General features: G+C 37.7%; 1 protein-coding gene across 2 annotated transcripts in view; it reads right to left on the bottom strand.

Annotated features, from left to right (window-relative positions):
- Positions 1-20,480, bottom strand: part of LOC114466877 (vitamin D3 receptor A) — a 102,010-nt gene extending 81,530 nt beyond the window's left edge. The window contains exon 1 of one of the 2 annotated variants that reach the window (XM_028452723.1): positions 20,374-20,480. In XM_028452723.1, the coding sequence (XP_028308524.1) occupies positions 20,374-20,467 (94 nt within the window). In that variant the 5' untranslated portion in view covers positions 20,468-20,480. The remainder of the gene's footprint in view (positions 1-20,373) is intronic. The other variant, XM_028452724.1, reaches the window with a different exon arrangement.
- Between the last annotated feature and the right edge of the window lie 707 nt (positions 20,481-21,187).

Here is a 21,187-nt window from a genome sequence, read left to right as displayed (position 1 = left end):
TAAAGACACTTGTTAGCTCCAATGTAGCACTGGTGTGACAACTACAGCATTGGCTCAATTAATAGAGCTACCATGTTTAACTATAGTCCTGCAAAATTTTTCAATTTGGCCTGCAGGAGGATTTTCTTCAATGTCCAAACTACAGAGAAAATATGAATATCAAATATCAATGTATTTTAGTTCCCCTAAATGAAGAAGAAAAAAAATGCCTCATGCGGAAGCTTGGAATCTTTCTCTGCTCATTATTGTAAGGATTTCAGTGATTTAAAAAAAAAAAATGTTTTGTGTAACTCAATATTTTCCCCAAACCCTGCATCTCTCACAAATAGTGACTTAAAAGAAGAATTATGCTAATTGAAGTCAAATTCTTTATGCTTAAAGATGTTTTAAGTGAATTACATGCATTGTTTACATAGTGAAGAGTGACTGAGGGAACAATATTGATCTAGGGAAATCTCTAGTTTTTTGTTTGTTTCTTTTTTTTTGTCCTGCCTTAGATCAAATTGGGTTGTAAATGTCCCCTGAATGGAACTGAATTGAGTTCCCTGGTCTAAAGAGTGTTAATGTCAAAGCACCAACAATTCTTCTCCATTTGCTGAACCTTTTTTTTTTTTTTTTTTTTTTTAAGAGTAACAAAACCCCAAACCAACTTTTTTTCTGCTGAATACATATGTAAATGGATATTAAGTAGTGCTGTTGATTGATTCTAGTTCAACTTTTAACATTTTAGTAAAAGTATTTTAATTTGCATATTTTGCTGTATAATGTAAGAGTGACAGCACGTCAAGGGTTGAACGCTGGCATTGCAATTTAATTTTCCTATAGGTTGGGAACAGATTATGTGACATCATTGGACCATCGTGCGTCACTTACTGTCACTGTTAGCCCCGCCCCTCCAATAAAAGCTGGAAGGAGGGTTTTTATGCTCTCTCAGCCCTTAGTGAGCATTGATTGACAGCTCCATGCGGAACTACTTTCCACTGCGGTGATGTTTGTGACTCTGTGCTTCTATAAAGAGCAGATTCTGGTCTAATCAGAGGGTTCTTCAAGTTATGTCTGTATGTACAGACACATAGTGTGCATAAGCCATCTCTGCGTGTGCACGGACGTGTGTGTACTTCTTGTCGCTGTGTGTGCGTCTCCCTGGTTCATGTGTGTGAGGGGGTTTTCCGGGGCTCATGGTTGGGGAGCAGGGGCTGTTTGACCAAGCATGCTATAGTAACTGTAGGATTGTTTGTGCATGGGTGAGATTCACGTCAGGATTGTGTGAGCATGTGATTGTAGTAGTTGAGCACAGCTCAGATGTGCACTGTGCAGTGCTGTGAGGCCGGGCTGCTGTGACTGGATGTGTCTTATCTGTTCCAGGATGAATGCCAATAAAATAGGCATTTTTTTTATTACCCTAACCCTAAACTTGTGGCATTATTATTGTTCATGTACAAGGACTTGTAAGACACCAAATTTGCCAGAATCACTGTCCATATGTTGTCCATAGCTCTATCTGACGGGCTTTGTTTTCACCATACGTAGAAATACATGTCAGTCCTACACGCACAAGCAAACGACAACACCACAGGACGATTGTATCTTCCCCGCTTCCTTTAAAGCAGATTAAACAATTAGAGTGAACTGAATAAACAACTGCTGGAAGTCGGTGGAATGAAGGTAAGTGCGCCATCTGTGCTGCTCAGGTGTCAGGTTGGAAAGGAGAAAGTGGAAACGACTGGTTTTGACACAGGAAGCTAAGCAGCCTGAGACATGCGTAGGTCTGTAGAGCTTAGATATGACCTTACACTGAGGGACTAAACTCTGTGACACGTTGATTGACAGGAACGAGCTAGTATCAGTTGCACTTAAAAGAACAGTAGGGCTGCAGCTAACAACTCTTTTAAATAGTTAATTAATTATTATACAGAAATTACATAATTTTTGATTTTATTCCATAACCAACAAATTTACATCAAATAGAGCACAATTTTATTGCACAAAACAAATAAACACACAAGAATCCTACAAAATAATTTTGTAAGACTTTTAAATGGGCGTTACTAAAATACAGTAAAACATTTGCTCTTATACTCTTCATTGAGGTTTGTGTTGCTGTACTAATGCAGTGCCCGTAGGAAGTATGTATATATTTAGCACCGTTATATAGGCTAGCACACATATGCAGCCTGCTGAAGGAGAAAGAGAGAGTTAGAACTACAAATGAACTTTCTTCTGATAATTCTTGTTTTTAATTTTTTTTTCTTCACTATCTTATTATCAATCAATCTTTACTTGTATAGCACCGATTCATAACACGTGTTATCGCAAGACACTTAAGAGAAAGTCAGTATTGAGCTGTGCTAACTTATCCTGACTTACCATGACTACATGTCAACATTGAGCTGTTCTAAGCTATCTTGACTTACCATGACTACCTGTCAACATTGAGCTGTTCTAACCTATCTTGAGTTACCATGACTACTTGTCAACGTCAGTTCTTAAAATTGTCTGCTCCCATGGGGCATGGGGGTGGGGCGTCCAAACAAATCTGACGCTGCACACCATTGAACCAAGCAGCAGCCGTGTTGAAAGTCTCAGCTCTGTCTGTCCCTGAACCGCAGAGATATTTGAGCCACAAACACACAGAAAGACAGATATTGCTTGCTTTATAAATCGATCGATCGATCGCTCGATAGATGCTTTAATGTAATTTTATTAATTCCTACGGACAACACAAGGGAGTATGCTGGAGTACCTGAATGTGACTTAAGTTAATACTGTGAGCGTATTGTGAGATCCAGCCAGCAGCCTGGTGCTGTTTAAACAAAACATGCGACGGAGAACGCGCTTCGGGACACAAGTGAGTGAGAGAGAGGCCTGATTCAATGCCAAATTGGTCTATGAAGAAAAACAACTTTGCAATCCACATCTGTGGATGCCTCATCTGGGTTTGCAATTCTGCTCACTGCACTGCAAAAGGAAAAGAAACTCACAATAACAGCTATACTTTAAAGGAAGAAATGCAAAAAAGACTTAACTTTGAAAGCAACAGTGCTGAAAAAAATTTCAAATTTACCCACATTTAAATTAAAATATGTTAAGTAATTTTTGAAAAAAAGGTTACAAGAAAAGTGTTTCTTAAAAAGGTAATAAATACTAATGACAGGCATGAGTTGTTGTAATATGTAATCCTTCAAATAATAGGGGACTATATTAAAAATTTACATTTTCAGGAAAAAAAAAAATCATATTAATATGTTAATAATGAATTTGTTTATTAGCTGTTCATTTCAGATATTTAGCCTATTGATGCGAGCCAATATTTAGATTTTCATCCACAGTGGTGTCAACTGTAATTCAAAACTATGCTTTGCATTTCTTTCTGCATCTTGATTTTGTGTTTCTCCCACAACACATTACAGACATGAATAGGTGTATCAGAGTGTGAGTGGCAGTAGGGGGACACAATTGAGTATTGGCTGCTCTGTTACTGTTGGTGGAATGTGCTGGAACTGTGGCTACATTTAATCAAGTCTGATTTATAACAGGCAATTTCTAAAAGCCTAATAATAAATTAAACTTCAGGTAGAATACTGGAGAAACAAGTTCGCATGAACTACGGCCGGGCCCGAGGAACGTCTCCGCGCCGAATAGCATGTACCACATTTTTCGAGAATTTAGTCAAATGACTCGGTTCCACGCAGTTAAAAAAATGGCCCCACCGGGGGCTCCCTGGTGCCCCTGTAGCACATACAGAGTAATGAGCCCCATTCATATATTGGTATGTGTCAATGATTCGATAGCACCAACTGTCACAATATTTGACTCAAAATAAATTAGAAAACGACTTCAATAGAAATTGGGCTCCTAATCGAACTGTGCGAGGCATAGTCGTAATCTACGTTGAATTCCTTTTGAAAGATATATCACATGACTGCGTCCCATTTCAATAAAGGGCTGCATTCCAATCTAACAGGAACTAACTGAGGAGGAGTCATTTGAAAAAGGCGCCCCCCATGACACGTCCGGGGTAATGGGCCCCATTTATACATTAACGATTCGGTACCACCAACCGTCGTAATATTTGACTGATAAATGAGAAATCGTCTTTGATTTTTTCTTTTTCTTTTGGGGGCCCCAAATAAAAAAATCAGGCTCTGAGCGTCAATGTGTACAAATCCATATATTATACCTTCCAAATTTCATCCACATCCGTTCACAAATAACAGAGGAGTAGCAATTTTAAATAGTGTACATAACAACAACAAAGTGAGTGGCGTTTTGAGTCCGGTAGCCCGGCCTAATAAGAACAGAGAAAACCAACTTGAAAGACAGGTATGGAATTGAGGGAGAGATAATAGAGGCAATAAGGGTTGAAAGAAGTATCAGAGGGAGCCATTTTTTTTTTTTTTTTTTTACAGCAACAAGGAATAAAATTCTACACATCGTAAACCCAACAAAAACAAGGACAGCTGTAATGAATTAAAAGCGCATTGCGCCTCATGTAACCTCCTAATCATTACAATGCCAGAAAAGATAACAAGTCCAGCGAAATGTTCGTGACATCTCAATTACATACTACTACAGCTTCAAGATTTAACTGCATGAACCTACTTTTATTTTTCTGAGGTAGCGTCTGAGTTACAGTGCTCCGACATTCTCACACAACTCATCACCACTATAGAGAGTTTGGAATCGAACATGATTCTCATGGGATCAAATAGAATATAATTCTCAAGATCCCCAAATGGATTTTATATGATTACAATAATTACTCATTTTTATGGATCATTAGTTTCATGATGGACAGAAACACACAAGAATGTACCATGTTAAACCCAACTGATAATTTTGAAGGTCTATCTACACTGGTTTACAAGCTAAATTTACAGCGAAAAGAAAGCTGATTTTAGCAAGCCAGTTTTAAGACTTAACAAGATTTTAACTGTGCTCATGGGACCCATCTCTCATAAAGAACTTTATAAATCCAAAACAAGGTATAAAAGATGTCAAATTCAGCTCGTCACCGCATCATAAAACCTAGGAATGAGCAAAAAGAGAAGACACTGCTCGTTAGACATTTAGGCGTATAGTCAAATGATTACCAAATATATACAGTGAGTTTTTAAATCGCACAAAAATGTCTGCAGTAAGGTTGAAATAAATGACTTACTTTACAATAAAAAATAATTGCAGTGATTTATCAAATTGCTCTGTCAAAGGGCTGGACAACCCTGAACCTCTAAAAGTGGGCCGTAGTATCTGGCACTAAGATACTAAAAGCAACATTTTTAAAGTTCTAGTTCTTTTAAGTTGTGGCCTCTATGGTTCTGATCTTGTTTTTCAGGCATATGCAACAGAAGCTAAAATAGCCTCTCTCACTAACTTTTGTTCTGCAATCCCAGTTTGTTTTACATGACACACTTGATGAACTGTCTTGGTTGAAAACCACAGCTGTAGAAGCTCATATTGACCATTTCAGTATTTCCCCAAATTCCATTTCAGTTTACTCTTTTCAGGAGGGATGTAACGATTAATCGTAAGGCAGTTAAAAATTGATTCATAGGCATCACGGTTCACATCGATGCTCTGAAAATTGAATCGCAGTACTTTTTTTAAACAGCAGAGGGCGCTATATATTTATCCTCATCCAGAAGTGTTGACGGCGGGCGGAATTTGAAACTACTTTCTTTATGGCCACCTTCTACTCTTAAACACGTTCATAAATGATTCCTTACCCCTTTAGCACCGAAAGAAAATCTGTAATATTACTTGAATATCTGTTAAAGTCACGTTTTTCTATTAGCTCTGTCTGCTAGCGCGTAGCATCTCTTCTTCACTGCAATAATATCTGCATGCCAGCCGACCACTGGGTTACCAGCGCCCTCTGCTGGTCCAAACAAATATCTGTCGTAAATACAGTGCAGACTGTTTTTTTTTTTTTTTTAAAGTCTAATTGTTAAGGCACAAAATATATTTTCAGTTGCACTTTTAAAAAAGAAAAATAACTATTATGTAGTTTTGCATTGTTTACTATAGAACCAGAATTAAAACTAATATGCTTCTTCTTCATTTGTATTATTCCTTTATTTATTGCATTCAAGATTTATTTTTAGTTAAATTGCATTGTTTTGAATAGTTTATCAAGAGATTCTTTTGACAATGAAATATGAAAGGAAAATAGTACAGTATATATAGGAAAATAAAGGAATATTTTTCAGTCATCATTTGTCTACAGTCCCATTTTGTAAAATAAATCGTTAGAGAATCGTATCGTGAACCCAGTATCATGAATTGAATCGTATCGGGAGTTGAGTGAATCGTTACATCCCTACTTCTCAGTTTTGTTTTCATTTCCCTAATCTGATGTCATTACTGGCTTTTAAACATCCTGAAATCATGCCAAGCACGCTTAATCTGGTTAACTCAGTAAAGTCAAGTAATTTCTTTGGAATCAATGACTTGATGTCACCACCATCAAACTTTATCCCCATATATTGTAACTTAAGGTTTAAAAATATTCTGAGAAAAAGTACATCAAATGTGTTTATCTGATTCTGCACATTTTTTTTTTTGTATTGGTAATACAATAAACACATTTTATGTTGTATACAGGACTAGTACAGATACTATTTAACCTTTTCCGTTTTTCTTTTTTTAAATGATGTACAGTAGTTCAACAGTTGGATTGAGGACCACACAGCCTGGACTTTATACAGCGAGTCTTTAACATTATTAATGACCGTGTCTCCTATTCTCTGCTTCACTTTATTTGGACGATGTATAAAAAGTACTGACCACTGCAGGCCAGAAAAACAACCACCACAGCAGGAGTTTTGGAGATGTTCCAGGTGGCTCTAATCTGGCTTGTGAGTATGCAGTCACTTTCAATGTTCTCATCTATTTGTTAATAGTTCAATGATCTGTTTTCTTTTACGATCTGTAAACCATCTTTGTGTTTGAGAAAAGTGCTCCACAAATTAAACGTATTATTATTATTATTATTATTATTATTATTTATGCACTAAAAGGTTTGTGATAAGATGAAAAAAATCTGTGCGTAGAAAAATAGAGGGAATGTACAACAGCCTCGAGTTTAAACATGTTTCTACTGCACTTCTGGTATTGGCTGATGCTCTGAAGTGTTCACACCATATGCAGTGTGAGTGTATACGTGTCAAAAAAAAAAAAAAGAGACCACAAGTCACTAAATAGTTACATCAATAATTGTAAAGAGCATTTAGCTAAGCGTGCATGTATGTGTGTAACTTTGGATGACTAATTGTTTTACAGACAGGATGAGGTGGGTGGAGCCTACTATGGGAGGCCGGTTGGGTTCCGACCAATCCCCCTCGAGTGGGCTTGTGTCTGCCTCTGTGTGTATACTGTAGTGCTGTCAGTAAAGTGAAAATAAGGAATGAAAGGTTGGGAGGGGAAAAAAAGGTTGAGGAGGAGGGCTTCAACAGCTCAGTGAAATCCCCTTACAGTGGGCCTCTGAAGACAGGCACAGAAAGACAAAACACAGCGGCCCAATCTCATTTGTCTGCTTGGAAATACCTTCTCAAAACGGCGGGACATCTTGGCAACCGCTTGAAACGCTACCATTCAAATCCTAAACAGCCTGATGCAAAGAGAGATACATCTCACGTGGAAATATTACAAGACTCTGAACATGCTTGTTTTTGTTTTTATGCTTCCAAAAGTACACCACAGTCTCCATAGAAATTACTGGTAGATCGTTTTCCATCAAAAAGTCAACATTTTTTTTTTCTTTTTTTTTTTTTTTTTAAAAAGAGCGACCACATGAATACAAAAAAACAAGAACATCATCTCACAAATAAAGCAGAAGCTTGTTCAGTGGGACATGCAATCTGCACCACTCCCTGCAAAAGATACTGGTGCACAAACAAAAAGTTGTTCCTAACAAACAGCTGCAAAGGCATATCCAGAGCTTCAGTGGTTTAACTGGCAGCTCGAGTAAATGAATGCTCACATACTTATTATTTTACCTGCCAGCATTCCTTTATGATTGAAACCATTTAGGAATCTACATGTCACGTATGTGTTTTGTGCCCTTGCACTCATCTTTTTTTTTTTACCATTGTTGAGTTATTTTGCTCTGTTTTCGTTATTATTTTTTACTTGTTTTAATTGGGGTCACTATGAGGTTAGCGGTGATGTCTCACAGCGAGGAGGTCACCGCCTGGCCTGGCCTCCATCAGTGGAATTAGCATGTTCTCCCCACAAGTGCTTTTCTTATCCCCTTCTTCCTTGAGGTACCTCCGAAAGATTAAAAACATGTGCATTGGGAATTCTCAACCCTCTGCATAGATATGTGTGCCTGTGATTGATCCTCTGTGTTCACATGTGACGCAGAAGAGACCATCCTTATTCGGCCACAGTTAAACCGACTTTGTGAGTTTGTGCCTAAAGTAAATTCTGTGTATATTGATTAAAATAGGCTTTTACAGCACTGGATTGCCTGGTTTTAAAAGAAGCATTCAGAGGTTTATTGTTCAATAACACTTGTTTATCAAAATTTGTTGTTGTTTTACCAGAAACAACTGGTATGAAAAGCAGTGTCAATAGCCTTTTTTTCTACAGGTCCTTGAAGTCGCACAAGTCCTCTCACGCACACACTCGTACCTTTTAGGTTTAATAAGTGGCTACGATAATGAGCAAACCGTGCTTTTAGTGTGGCAATAAAACACGTCCAAGTGGACTCTCAGATCAGTCTAATTAAAAAGCCCAGGTTTAAATCAATGGAAAAGAGGGTCTAATCATCAACACAGGAGGATACAGGCCGCTGAGGGAAATACCATCAGCGTGAGTTTGTTGGACTGATTCTCGTTGTGCCAAATCAACTTCAGTGAATGAGCACCTCTTTCCAGGAAGTGCCGGCTTAAGTTGATTCATTCTTAGGGCTGCCTGTCTGCATATGATGTAAAAAAACATAAAATTCCAGACTGAGACAGCCTGTCCTGTAGCTAATTTTGTAGGAAAACATTGGAGTTTATTTTTTCCAACTGGCCAAATTTTTGATTACAGGTCACAATATCAAAAAAAGCCAATGGGCAGTGAATGGACTGTAAATTAATATAAATTACTTCTAGAAAGAAAGAGTGAGGGTGATTGGGCTCCAACGTAAAGTATTCAAACTTTTCCCCGACTATTTTTACCCCTTTGCGGCGACACTAAAAGCAAAGTTGGCCCATGCTCCATCTGACAGGTAAATGGATGATAAGGTGCCATCCCAGAACATTGACAGTTCATTGCTCATGACAGTACAAGATACACAATTATCGTAAATAAAAAACACTGTGTCTGTCAAGTTGATGTCACGTGACTTAGCATCCGGGCTACCCACTCTAAAGTAGGTTTTAAACTTATATCAAATAGGCTTTACACAATCAGGATTTTTGAACCGATCACCGATCAGTAAGTTGAAAAAAACTGATCACCGATCCGATCAAATTAATTCAGGTTGAGTTTTTTTAGGTACCGACCTAATTCCTTTGTTACTACCTAATACAGATTCACGGTAAATCAAACGGTGCCATGTTTCTTTACCGAAACGCAGCCTTGTGACTGTGAAGGAGTGGAAGAGTTGAAGAATTTCCATGCAGGACCTCAACAAAACATTTGCTGTCAGAATGTGTGCGTGTGTGAACACGCTTGCCGCTTGGCCAGTGTGCGGAGTGAGGAGCGTCTGTGACCGGAGCAGATCGATTATAAGCTGTATGCCATCTTTGAGTGATTTTCAAAATAAACATTGCAGCTGTTGAATTAAACCGGAGATCGAGAGACATTTTTGTTGTTTACTCATAGGTTTGTGCACAAATGTGAGTGAAACACTATAGAGCCGTGTCACGTAGAGCAAACAACTCTTTTGTGTAAATGAGATGGATAAAACAATGCAAGGGGAGCATCTACAGGAAGTTTCATCACGACAATGATGTCATTGATCAGATCGGCAAATTAAGACATTACAGTAGATCACATTAATTGCATAAAATGCTAAATATCGGCCCATCCGATATAGCCGGTGAGATCGGTGTAAAGCCTAATATCAAATCAACTGCATACTTGGAAGAACATCTGAAATGCTTCCTAATAGGATAAACTTCTAAAAGGCTTAAATAAGTGTATCTAAACTCCTAAACCACTGCCTTATATGAGTTGAAAACCAGCTATTACAATCAAATGTTACTATTGGCTGAAATCAAGACTGATGACATTGTGGAGGCTATTTTATTCACGAACCACCACAGTTCACCGCACAACTAGCAACTGTCAATGGACTGACAGGGGTTGTTGCTGTGAGGTGACTGGGCGTGCCTTAACTGCTCAAGGAGCCCCGCCCATTATGAAGGCATTTTTTTTTAAATTTCTAGCCTAGACAGACATCAGCCAAAACCGCATGGTTTAGATACACTTAAATGTCACCTAAAGTAGATACTGTAGCTACAAAGTAGTACGTTTACTGGGGCAATTTGAATAAATCCAGTTCACAAAAATGTACCAAAGATAGAAATAAAGCCATATTAGAATATGAAACCTCTAATTAGGCTTGCCTACTTTCTAACTAAGCCGAAATGTCTAGTTCTGTTACAGCTTTTACATCCAAGTGGAAAAGTGATTTGTCTTCCCAAACCCTTTAATGTCCTAACAAATAAATTGCACCAAGCAATGCTAAATATAAATTCTAATGCTCATGTTGTAATAAATATATATGACCTTTAAAAGCAGCAAGTTTAAACCTTCTTCTCCATTGAACGCGCTTGATTATTTTCACACTGTTGGCTGAAGTCTTTCGGTGCATCTCAACTTGTAATCTTAAAAAGAATGTTAAAAAGGATCCCAAAGATGCCATTAATAATCCAACTCATGGATAGTAATCAGCAACCTGAACTTTAGTGAAGACCTTCAATTATATTCTATTACACAAACAGCCTCTCATTTTCAATGCTTCATGCATGTTTGCCTTTTGGAAATTACATCTCTAACACTGCTTGTGTTATACTAATCTATGCCAGACCACAAAACAGAAAAGTGGGAACTCTGATCGGCCCATTAGTTCTAAACAAAGAACTGTAAAACTATGTTACGTTGTAGAAAATCTCAGAGGCGAGAGCCAATTGATGGACCTAAAACACTTTAAATAAGACAGTTACACCAGTACTTCTTTCATATCGTAGCTAGGGCTGGACGATATGGACCAATAATCATATCCAGGAAATCTTTCTAAAAATTGCAACAATAAAGTCTCAATAAAGTCTTACGGGAAAAAGCATTCTGGGTCAACATCAAAGAAGAATGAAACCCAGTAAGTTTTAGCAAGATGTACAATGTCAACATGTAGGGCCTTACATTTACGTGATTGTGGAAATGTTATGTTCTAAAATGGAAAAAGAAATCTGACCTGTTTTACTCTTTACTTAAAATCGAGCCCCAAAATAACACATAAATGCTTCAATTGCATATTTTGGGACAATATGACAATATCACACATTTACATGCAATTTTAACCAGAAAAATTGTGACTGAACGTCTATAAAGTATAACGAATGGACAAATGTCTCCAATTCCACACAATCCCATTCAAAATCTTGCTCATGATACGATTGGTTGGACTAGTGATTATACTGTGATTGAAAATAAAGCCATAGCTTCTTGTGAAGTGTTTTTTTATGTGTTGAGATGAACAGGTGGTTCATTTTATGACTAATCTATTCTGAAGAGGCACTGGTACAAAGACAGGTTTAGTTGCTTGCGTACTAGTTAAACTGGTGATCATTTTCCCTGGTGACACGTCTCGAGAGAAGCAACTCGAATTACACGGCTGCGCGGGATTTCATGCAAAGCGTGAGGGTGGCGGTAATTAAAAGGTTTCACAATTCATGTTTCGTAACCATATCGTGCATTTCTGTGGTATTTTTCCCATTAAAGGGGTTCTCGCGACATAATCTTGTGTGATTTTAGCATAACCCTCCTTTTTTGTAAATTTTTTAAGGCATTTAGCATGTAAAATTAATATTAGCAGTTTACTCTATTAACCCTATTTACAATTTTTGGGAAGTTTAATAGCCAATAAGTTAATCAAAACCGAAAGATGATGAAATAGAAACAGATATTGGTAAACCCTAAAACGGAACTGAGGAAATTATGAAACGGAAAATCAGAGTCCCTATAAATGAAGCTCAAAGGGAATGTGCCTGTCTACTAGCCATGAGGAATCCGTTAGCTCATGTTTACTGTGTTTAGGATGACGATGGGTAGTAAGAGACTGCACTTGCTGCAAATAATGTTTCTATTGAAAATAAAACTATACAATAGGTTAAAAGTAATCACAAGATTAAAAAAAGGTTTTTTTTTTTACCTCTTTCCAACAGTTTGTTGTCTTTCTTATATGTGCTACTAATTTCCATGGGTAGAAAAACAAAGCAAACACAGAGAGAGCGCGATGCGTTCAGGCTTGAAACATACGGAAAAAAAAGAGACTGGCAATTATGAGCACCGCTGGAAACAAGCAAATAGAAAATTCAGGAGGAAAGACAATGGCAGAATCACAGAAGGGTGGAGAGCAGAGAAACACTTAAGCAAGCAACGTTCAGCCCAACACGGACAGAAAAAAACTAAAAGGAGGGAGAAGTTTGCCCTAACTCAATCACGAACCAAGTGATTAATAGTGCTGTGTAGTATCAAAATCCCAATTAAACAACTTAAGATCACAAACTGGGATTGTTTGAACTCCAGTAAGAACAATGAAATGTAATAGGGTAATTTAGCTACTTATTGACATTCAAGTCTATTTATAACATTTTCCTCCCATTTAATTTACTATTTCAGCATAATAAATGTGGTAAACTGTTACCTCACATTTCACAATCTCATGACATGTAATTTACTGCATTTAGGCTTGAGTTAAATACAATCAAATGTGTTTCTTTGCAGCCTAAAAGTGTAAAGTGTTAAATGATCATAAATTAAGAAAAGTAGCTTTAAATCCTTTAAAATTTTAGGTTTCAAATATATAAATCATAAATGTCATTAGCATGATTTACACAAAAGTGAAGCAGCAAAAAAAAGAAATCACACTTCCTGGGTTCTAACATGTAGCATTAGCATATCTGTTGCTACATTGGCCACTATTACATAATGTTTTTCGAGTCGGTTATTAGGGATGTAACGATTAATCGTAAGGCAGCTAAAAATCGATTCATAGGTATCACGGTCGATTTTCTGAAAATTGAATCGCAGTACTTTTTTTAACCAGCAGAGGGCGCTTTCCACAAGTGTAGGCGGCGGGCGGAGTCTGCTAATACTTTCTTTCTGGCCGCCTTCTACTCTTAAATATGTTAATAAATGATTCATTACCCCTTTAGCACCGAAAGAATATCTGTAATATTACTTGAATATCTGTAAAAGTCATGTTTTTCTATTAGCTCTGTCTGCTAGAATAGCTTCTCTTCTTCACTGCAAGATATCTGCATGCCAACCGACCACTGTGTTACCAGCGCCCTCTGCTGGTCCACTCAAATATGATGTAAATCAGCGCAATCACGGTTTTTTTTTTTTTTAAAGTCCAATTGTTAAGGCACAAAATACATTTTCAGTTGCACTTTTAAAAAGAACTATTATGCAGTTTTGCATTGTTTATTATAGAACCAGAATTTAAATTAATAGGCTTCATTTTCATTTGTATTATTCCTTTATTTATTTCATTTAAGATTTATTTTTAGTTAAGTTGCATTGTTTTGAATAGTTTATCAAGGAATTCTTTTGACAATGAAAAATAAATGGAAAATAGTACCGTATTTTCCCCAAAAAAAAAATTTGTCTACAGTCCCATTTTGTAAAATAAATCGTGAGAGAATCGTATCGTGAACCCAGTATCGTGAATCGTATCGGGAGTTGAGTGAATCGTTACATCCCAATCGGTCATTAATTATTCCAAGTTAAATTATTCCAAAATACAGATTTTGGATTCACGTTTACATGGAAATATTAATTTCGAATTGAGGTTTACATGGAAAAAAGGTTTATTTGATTTTGTTTTTTTGAAATCCGCTTTAGGTCTGGGGGGGCTTCTCAACACAAAATTGGATAAAGTCACATATGAGGACCTCATCAGAATCATCATCCAGGGCCAGAACTGATGGACTCTGATGCCAGTCAAGATGTTCAGCTGTGGTTCTTTCAGGGAAGGAAAGTTAAGAGCTGGCCCCTCTGAATTTAATTCCCTGGGGTGACGCAATGCAGATGCTAAGTTGGTTATGCTAAAATAAAAAATAAAAATAAAAAAGGAGCACAAAGCAAACAAAAATGTATAACATAACAGAATGAAAAATAAAATTAAATCAATAACACTAATCAATAATCAATGAACAAAATACAACACAATTACCAAAACATTGATAACATAAATTGCACACTTTTAAGAAAATAATAACTATATCTCTAACTCAAGTAAGCAGACATTCCATTTCTTATCATGCTCAGTTATTCTGTTGTTTCTAGCATATACTGATGATAAACTCTATTCTTAAAGTGTTTTACACATAAATTTGATATAGTTTTAGTTTTAAAAAATAGACATTTTACCCAGCAGGATGATCATATTCAAAAAATGTGTAGATTTACCTTCAAAAACACAAGATATTCTGTGGTATGATTCGGAAAACAATATCCATAGACCTTAACCATGACTGTACACTGACCCAAAACTTAGCTTCATGTGGACAAAAATAAAACAAATGCATCAGCCACTGCTTGTTGCAGAAAAACTTCATATTGACACTGAAACATTAAAACAATTTGCAAATATATCTTAAGTCACTGTCATGCTTTACTTCATACAAAACTGCAGTGGAGTTAAGTCAACAATTCCTCAGCATGCATGGCTAAGGCTATGTAAGCTCTCTTCGCTATTTGACATCCTTTTCTCAAAGCACAGAACTATCTTATCTGAGAAAAATAAACATTTTAAATGTGTTCACCAGCTGGGTCTGTATGAAGTGTGTTATATTTGTATAGCTACAGCTGTTCTTTCAGTGTAGTGCAATGGTAACTGGTGCTCAGATCTTACACAGTGTCAGTTATCCATATCATGTGATCATACACAACACAAATACATTTTTCACCGATGATTGTGGTGACAAATTTCAGCGTATTCATCTCAGCACTGCCGACAAAATGTTTTTCCCAAAGCATTGCCTCCAGCACAAGAGCCAATCAAGTTTTCCTTGTTATGTATAGTCTTATGCTTGAGGCAGAGCTGGCTTTAGACTGAAATGTTTCAGTCACTGAAAAACTCAGAGTGTGTGTGTGTGCGCGCATTCCACACTGTCGGCAATCGGTCAACGTTCCAAAATGGCGCAGTGCATCTATCTTAGAAAACCCTCTGCATCTGTTATCATTTTACAACCTGCCTGTAACGCAGCAGAATACAAACCACGGCAACGCAATCTGCTCTCACTAAGCACCTCATTACAGAAAACGGCCCACCACATCCCACTGAGGTAATGGGAACGAGGAGGTGGAGGGGGGGACCTTTACATGATAGAATGGAGTCGGACATAGTAAAACAGGAGAAAATTGTCCTTTTTCTTTCCAAAAACTTTTCTCCAGAGGCAGAGCCATGATAAAATCAAAGACTACTCTAATCTTAAGGAGGAGGAGGAGTGTGTGGGGGGGGGGGGGTGGAGCTTTAACAGGGGTGGATCTAACAGTATAGGAAAGAAACTGCCGGCGTGGATCACTAAAAGAGAAAACAATGAAGACACACAGAAGCATGAGAGGGAAAACGACAACTAGCTTCTCAAAACTTCTGCGTGTAGCAGTTGAACAATTTATTCAACACTTACAGCTGTAGAAATATCTAAATATATTTAGACTTGTAAATCAGTGGTAACTTATCAAAGAAACATCAATATAATGGCGTCACTTGATTACTCTACAAACATTAAGGAACACAAAGTAGAACAGATCTCCAAAGAACAATGGGGAACAAATCTTTAAAATCTCAACATGTAAATGTGTAATTGTTGAGCCCTTATGGTTCCTGAACAAAATCAAAACAATGAGCAAACATCATAACATTACTAGGGATGTCCAGAAGCGTAGGCTGCGGGCGGAATCGCGATCTACTCTCTTTCTGGCCGCCTTCTACACTTAAAGCTGCAGTTTGTAGAATCCGCTCTACGCTCCATTTTGAAACCGAAACTCCGTTACCGGTATATTTTCTCAATATAGACTAGTGACAAATGTACGGACTTTATCTTGTGTTATTGGAGATTTTATGGTGTTTTAGAAACTAACATGAACGCACGAATCACTCTAGTTACTGTCCGGAGCAACGCAGTGGTTGCCATCAGCTCATCCACGCCAGATGAGGGTTGTGATCCCAGCTGAGTATAGAATTAATTCACCTTGAAAAAGTTTATCTTGGTTCACACGCGTTCGCCTGCACAGTCATGGGAGATCTATGAGGACACAAAGCGATCCGTTCCTCCTCAAACTGTCGCTTCTCCACCTCAGTCTGTCTTTTTCCTCTTGATTTGCTGTGTAACTGTTGTTTCTAACACTGTTATGGAGACTTTTGCTGGGATGTCCGTCATTACACTTTTACTACCATGGGTACTTCAGTCAAGCAGCCAATAGTAACGCCAAAAACAACTCATGGAGCACACATGTTTGTAGAGAGATCTCTGATTGGCTGAAGTCCAATGCTCCTGGATTTATAAATGTCATTTTACAGAGACAGGAGAAGGAGAATAGCATCACTGTCCACTCAGAACACTTTGATAACAATATGCTGAAAGATTTAAAGCTTGTCCATAAATGATTCCTTACCCCTTTAGCACTGAAAGAACATCTGTAATATTACATGAATATCTGTAAGAGTCAGGTTTTTCTATTAGTTCAATTCTTTGTCATTATTATCGTACATACCAAATTTCAACTTGTATATGCATCATGCAAACAAAAACTAGGTGAGAAAATACATCATGCTGAGAAAAATGCTACAAAATAGACAGAAGAAAAGATAAAATTACACTAATATAATGCACCAATATATCCACCATATAGCATATTTTTCCGGGGGGGGGGGGGGGTCACTACTATTTTTCTTTTGGAGATATCTGCATTACCATACATGCAAACTGCTGTAGTACTCCCAAATATCAACACTCATGTTTATCCTGTAGTATACATGTACAGAAATGTAAAATAATGCTTCCTTTTTAAATAAAACTTGTTTTAAGTGAATATTATGGGATCGTTTATGATATTGAGCTAAATGATTTTAATTTAGATGAGAGCAAAAACATCCCACCTGTCTGTATTTTAGGGCATTCAAATAATTTTTTGATTTTATTTATCTTTTTTGGCATTTGTCAGAAATAGTTCTCGTTAACCAACAGGAATGAACTGTAAATAACAAAAACAAAGTAAGACAAAACGGGTTAGTTCTTCATTTCTGGGTATTAGGGTATATAATTTAAGCAATGTCTAAATGTGTTTGTCTGAGTGACTGTTCAGTTCAGAGGCCATGAGTAAGTTTGAGCTCAAGCACGTGTAAACAATAACACCCTCACATTCGTTTGTTGTTTTGGGGAAAGTATTTGAATTTGTGTCCTGAAAAAGGCCACATTTGTTGCTGCTTTCACAAAACAGACAACCTAAAATAGAGGAACCGATTTCTGTTTCAAAATGTAACCATTGCCGCATCAGTTTTACCCTTTTATCCATTTAATTTCCTTTTCATTGGCTTTCCCCAATCAGATGTCATGACTGGCCTTCCAACTTCTTTAAATTGTGCCACATATATGTGAATGAAATTGGCCACCATTTTACTTAAAAAAAAAAAGTGTGTTAATGTGTGACAATTGTCCCAAAACATGTGTATTGCAATTTTTGTTTAGAAAATATATATATATAGTAATTTTGTCATTTCCCTTTGAGTATGTGGATTCCGTATTTTCAGTCCGTTTTCAGCGATTATGGAAAATCGGAGGCCCTACTAAAAAAAACTGTCATGAATACTGCAATTTCAACTCTGTTACATTTATTTTTACACAATTGTGTACTTCACAATGGACAGTAAAGATTAAAGTACAGGCACAACAGGCATTTGGAGCAGGAAAATACTGAATTCTACTATGTGATTGATGTTGTCCCTGTATGTTATGTTAATCACCCGTGTCTTCTCTTTTAACAAGTTTGGATGAACTACGGCCGGGCACGCGGAACGTCTCCGCGCCCAATAGCACCTACCACGTTCCCGAGAATTCAGTCAAATGACTTGGTTTCCACCGGGTGAAAAAAAAGTCTCCGAGAGGCTCTAGACATTCGCTCATAGAAATCAAGGAGCATTAATGGAGGAGTAGTCATTTGAAAAATGGGCCTGGCGCCTCCGTAACACGTATGGGGTAATGGGCCGCATTTCTATGTTGGTATGTGCCAATGATTCAGTTCCACCAACCGTCGTAATATTTGACTTGCAAATAAATGAGAAATCGACTTTGGTTTTTTCTTTTTGTTTTGGGGCCCAAACACGAGTACACATCCATAGATTATATCTACCAAATTTCAGCCTGATCCATTTCTCGAATAACAGAGGTACACAACAACATCAAGAACAAAGTGCCTGGTGTTTTGAGTCCAGTAGCCTGGCCTAAAAATAGATAAAACCCAGGACTAAACTTGATGAACAGGAAAACTGTACATGAGGACTGGTGGTCTAAGGAGATTTATAGACATGCAAGGTTGATGGAACATCTTTGCAGGCTTTTAAAAGAACTGCATGCCAGGATGAATAAATGAGAGTAACTTTTCAGAGTATACTGTGTCCATTCCAATCTTATCGTCTCCATGCTAATTTGTCCTTTTGTCTCCCCTGCAGTCTTTCCCCACATCACACTGACACGCTCTATGGGAAAAGGCATTCAGCACCCCTTCCTTTCATTTCACAGGGGCACCACCGGATCACCACTTCACACACACACACTAACATGTTAATTCACTTCAGCATGATCTCGTCTTTGTTTGGACCTTTAAATCAATTTTGGAAGAATAACAAAAGAAGAAGATCTGCATCATATCCGCACTGGCTCTGCAGCAGCAGGAGGGACGCGCGCACACACACACACACACACACACACACACACACACACACACACAAGCACACGTGTGCAGTGTTGGAGAGACGCACTACTCGTGTGTAACAATAAAGACTCGCACAGAAACACACGATAGAAGTTGAGCTGCAAATGTGAGGCGTGTGTGCGCGGCGTGGGGTCCTGTAACGAACAGCAGCAGAAAGACAAAGAGCAACACGTTTTTAGAGTCCATGTGGCAGAGGCTAGCGCCCATCATCACACACACACACCTACCTTACCTGATCGCGCATATCAACCTTGACTCGGTGCTGTTTGCAGAAAGCTGGCCAAGGCTGATGGAGCCAGAGTCGCCAAAGGTTTACGATCCAGATGAGTTTATTTATTTTGGGCTTTTTTTATATATATATATAAATGTGCAATTTTAACTACTCCAAGCATAAAAATGTCCTCTTCCTTCTTTAGTGAAACAAACTGTCAGGAAAATAGAGGAGGGTAACAGTCAGTCCAGGAGAGAGGGAGGGATTTGGGGACGTCTCCGTTATTTTTCCACACCAAAAGCCATTCAAGCAACCTATGAATTTAAGCATTTCTCTCACTCTAGCTCAGAAACACAGTTCTAGCATCAATCTGAACAGACTGTGTTTTACTTTAAACGTCAGCAACGAGTTCGGCTCATTTTGCACACGTTTTACACAATGCCATATTACTTTTTTTCTGGGTAAACTTTCAAGTTTTCCAACAGTCTGCTGCGTTCGGAGCCCACGGTCACTTCAAATTGGACCACATCCAAAACAGAAAGTCTGCTTAGTTAAAAATAATAAAATAAAAACTAACAGAATAACAGAAGACACTGGCAGTGATGCAAAAAATAACATCATCTTACATTACTTGTACCTTGTCACATAAATTCTAAATTACAACTCTGTCAATGGGAAACACACACGAACAGCACCTAAACACAGCGCGAGGACGTCGTTTGGTGTCCACGCACCGAGCAGAGCACGTTAGTTATTGTGAGTAACAACGTGTTTCTGTGGCCTCTCTACAATGACATTACGCCCAGGCTGACTGGCCTCATTGTTTATGACAGAGGCTTGTCAAAACACAGAACAGCTATGCTGCGTTCACGGCACCGCACTGTACTGTACTGAAGCCCCTCAAAAGGCGCACGAACCCACGGCCACGCTAAACACTTCTCCACGACACGAAGCGGTGTTTAGTTGCACCATAACTGGCGTCGAACAATGTTAAATAAACTTACGGTAGTCCAGGCTAAAGGCGACGTGTCCACACTCGGGGATAGTCCAGTTTCTCTCGTATGAATCTATCAACATAGATGGACAGCACTCTTCCATAGCCCCGCCCCTCGCTTTGCCTGTAGGGCATATCTATACGTATATAATCCTCCCTCATTATCCAATCACAGCCGTCCACTCCGGACTAGTAACACTTCCTATTGGTCGAGAAACTTATCAGTCTCATTCAGACTTTCCAGCTGTCATTCAACCATATAGGGGTGTGTCGTGACGTTGCAGACAGCCCTTGGACATAGTAAACATGTATAGCAAATAATAAAGATTTTTGAAAGGCTCTAATAACAAAAAGGCTTCAAAAACTGTCAATATTTGTTCAAAATACAATATATTTGAAATTGTATAAACATGCGATTGTATATTGTAATCGACCCCCTGGCATATTTTGAATTTTTATGTATACATTTGTATACTTGTTGTTATTATTAATAATATATATATATTTTTTGGGGTCATTGTGTACTTTCTTGGAATTTGTTGGACTGATGAAAAAATTAAATAGTAATAAAATAAATTAATCTAGCAAATAATCAAAATATATGAAAAATGTCTGAAGTTAAATCAATTTAAACATAAAAACATAAAATGCATCTTCTCAAAGCATAAGTGTTAATGGGAAAAAAATATATAAATAATAGGCATGTATATACTTATGTATGTGTTAGTTTGGACAGATGAATGTACATGTATTGTGGATTACATGAATTGTAAAATTATGTAGATATATATCAATGAATTATGTCTCCTTTTATAGTGTAAATA

The sequence above is a fragment of the Gouania willdenowi genome, chromosome 7 (assembly GCF_900634775.1).
Source record: "Gouania willdenowi chromosome 7, fGouWil2.1, whole genome shotgun sequence".
In the NCBI taxonomy this organism is placed as follows: domain Eukaryota; kingdom Metazoa; phylum Chordata; class Actinopteri; order Blenniiformes; family Gobiesocidae; genus Gouania; species Gouania willdenowi.
This window is presented reverse-complemented; position numbering and strand designations above follow the sequence as displayed.